General features: G+C 63.5%; 1 protein-coding gene across 1 annotated transcript in view; it reads right to left on the bottom strand.

Moving 5' to 3' along the window:
• LOC104874101 (ATP-dependent RNA helicase DHX8-like) overlaps positions 1-2178 on the bottom strand; it is a 5527-nt gene that overhangs the window by 1731 nt on the left and 1618 nt on the right. The window contains 2 exon segments of the mRNA XM_033760691.1: positions 7-1840; positions 1843-2069. Of these exon segments, the coding sequence (XP_033616582.1) occupies positions 7-1840; positions 1843-2069 (2061 nt within the window).

The following is a 2178-nucleotide window of genomic DNA, read 5'->3' as shown; positions in this document are numbered from 1 at the left end:
TCAGGCTCCTCGTAGCGGTTGTACAGGGGCTCCAGGCGCTGCCGCTGCTTCTGCTGGCTGAGCTTGGCGGGGTCCGAGACCTTGAAGAAGGCGGGCGCCAACTCCGCCAGCCAGCGCGGGTCGACGGTGGTGACCTCGCGCATGTACTCCTTGGTGGTCAGCACCAGCTCGTGGTACACCACCCACTCGGGCTGCCGGTGGAAGAGGGCGCCTGAGGGGTGGAGGTAGACGCCCCGCTGGCCGAGGAGCGTGCGGTAGCCCTCCTGCGGGTCCTTCCTGGCCGCGTTGCGGAAGAAGCCACTGCAGATGGCCTTCTGCACGCGCACCGTGGCCTCGCCGCAGGACACCACGTCCAGCTTGTGCCTGTCCATGATGCCCAGCATCTGCTTGCGGACGTCCCGCGCGCGGCGCAGGGAGCGGGCCTGGAGGAAGTGGTCGTAGCACCAGGCCTGGGAGAACCCGTTGTTCTCCCAGGAGTTGTACACCGCCAGCAGCGTGAGGTGGTCGCCCTGGGCCTGGTGGAACTTGGCCTTCTTCTGGTCGGCGAGGGCTTGTTTGTCCTTGGGCCTGTAGAAGACGCTCTGCACGGACAGCATGGACACGATGGTCAGCATCTCCTCGCTGCAGCCCAGGCGCACCGACATGATGAGCATCTTGCACAGCATGGGTTCCAGCGGGAACTGCGCCATCCTGCGGCCGAGGCGGGTGAGCAGGCCCTTGTCGTCCAGGGCCCTCAGCGCGTAGAGCTGGTCCATGGCCGTGAGCAGGGTCTCCACTGGTGGGGCATCCATGAAGTCGAAGGACAGCAGGTCGTTGACGCTCATGGCCGTGAGGGACAGCACGGTGCTGGCCAGGTCAGTCCTCTGGATCTCGGGCACATTGGAGGCGAGCATCTCGTCATGGCAGGCGTGCTCCGTGTACAGCTGGTAGTACCTGCCGGGGCCCTTGCAGCCGGCCCTGCCTGCGCGCTGCTTCTCCTGGGCCTGCGAGATGGGCGTCACCACCAGCTGGTCCATACCCATCTTGTAGTCGTAGACCATTTGCTTCAGAAACCCGGGGTCCACCATGTTGTAGATGCCGGCGATGGTCAATGAGGTCTCCGTGATGTTGGTGGCCATCACAACATTCCTGCTGACCCACGGGGCTGGGTCCAAGATCTGGGTCTGCATGGCGCTGGGCAGGGCAGAGTACACAGGCAGGATGATCTGCTCAGGGACGTCGGTGCCCAGGGACTTCATCCTCTCATACAGGATCTTTCAGGCCATGTCGATCTCCTCCTGCCTGGTCAGGAAGACCAGGATGTCACCCGGTGCCTCAGTGAGGTGGATCTGCATGGCGGTGATCAGGCTGGCGCCCAGGTAGTCGGTCTCGGGCTCCTTGGCATACAGGATCTCCACAGGGCACGTGCAGCCTGGCACGGGGAAGATGGGGGCCTCTGAGAAGTACTGGGAGAACTTTACCACGTCCAGTGTGGCCGAGGTTACGATCAGCTTCATGTCCCGCTGCTTCTGCACGGTCTCCTTCAGCAGGCCGCACAGCACGTCAGTGTGGATGGTCCTCTTGTGGGCCTCGTCCAACATGATGACGGCGTACTGCATCAGGTCGGGGTCCGCCAGGCACTCGCACAGCAGCATGCCGTCCATCATGTACTGGATGCAGGTCTGCGGGCCACTACAGTCTTCGAAGTGGATGATGTAGCCCACCTCTTGACCCAAGCAGCAGCTGAACTCCTCCGCCACCCTCTTGGCCACAGACATGATGGCCCCGTGCCTGGGCTGGCTTCAGCTGATCTTGCCTGGGCTCGCGTAGGTGGCCTCGGCCAGATACAGGGTGATCTGCCTGTCTTCCCGGACCCGGTCTCCCTGATGATGATGAGGACCTTGGTGTCATGGAAGGCCTGCAGCAGCTGCCCCTTCAGCCTGTATATGGGCAGGCCCTCCCGCTGCTCCAGGATGGACAGCTGTGTCTTCTTGCCGAACGACACCTGGTGGCCCCCGAACGCGTGCCTCTTCCACTTGGGGACGTGGCTGGGCATCATACTGATCACCCACAGCTTGGCCGTGATCTGCCTACCCTGAGCATCAGGCAGGGGTCGACCCAGTGCTTGTGGAGGCCCGTGGGGATGGAGTCCATGTCGGCCTCCCGCAGCTGCGCCTGCTTCAGCTCCCGCCGCTCCTT

The sequence above is a fragment of the Fukomys damarensis genome, unplaced genomic scaffold (genome assembly GCF_012274545.1).
Source record: "Fukomys damarensis isolate Sample0158 unplaced genomic scaffold, DMR_v1.0_HiC HiC_scaffold_73677, whole genome shotgun sequence".
Classification (NCBI taxonomy): Eukaryota; Metazoa; Chordata; class Mammalia; order Rodentia; family Bathyergidae; genus Fukomys; species Fukomys damarensis.
This window is presented reverse-complemented; position numbering and strand designations above follow the sequence as displayed.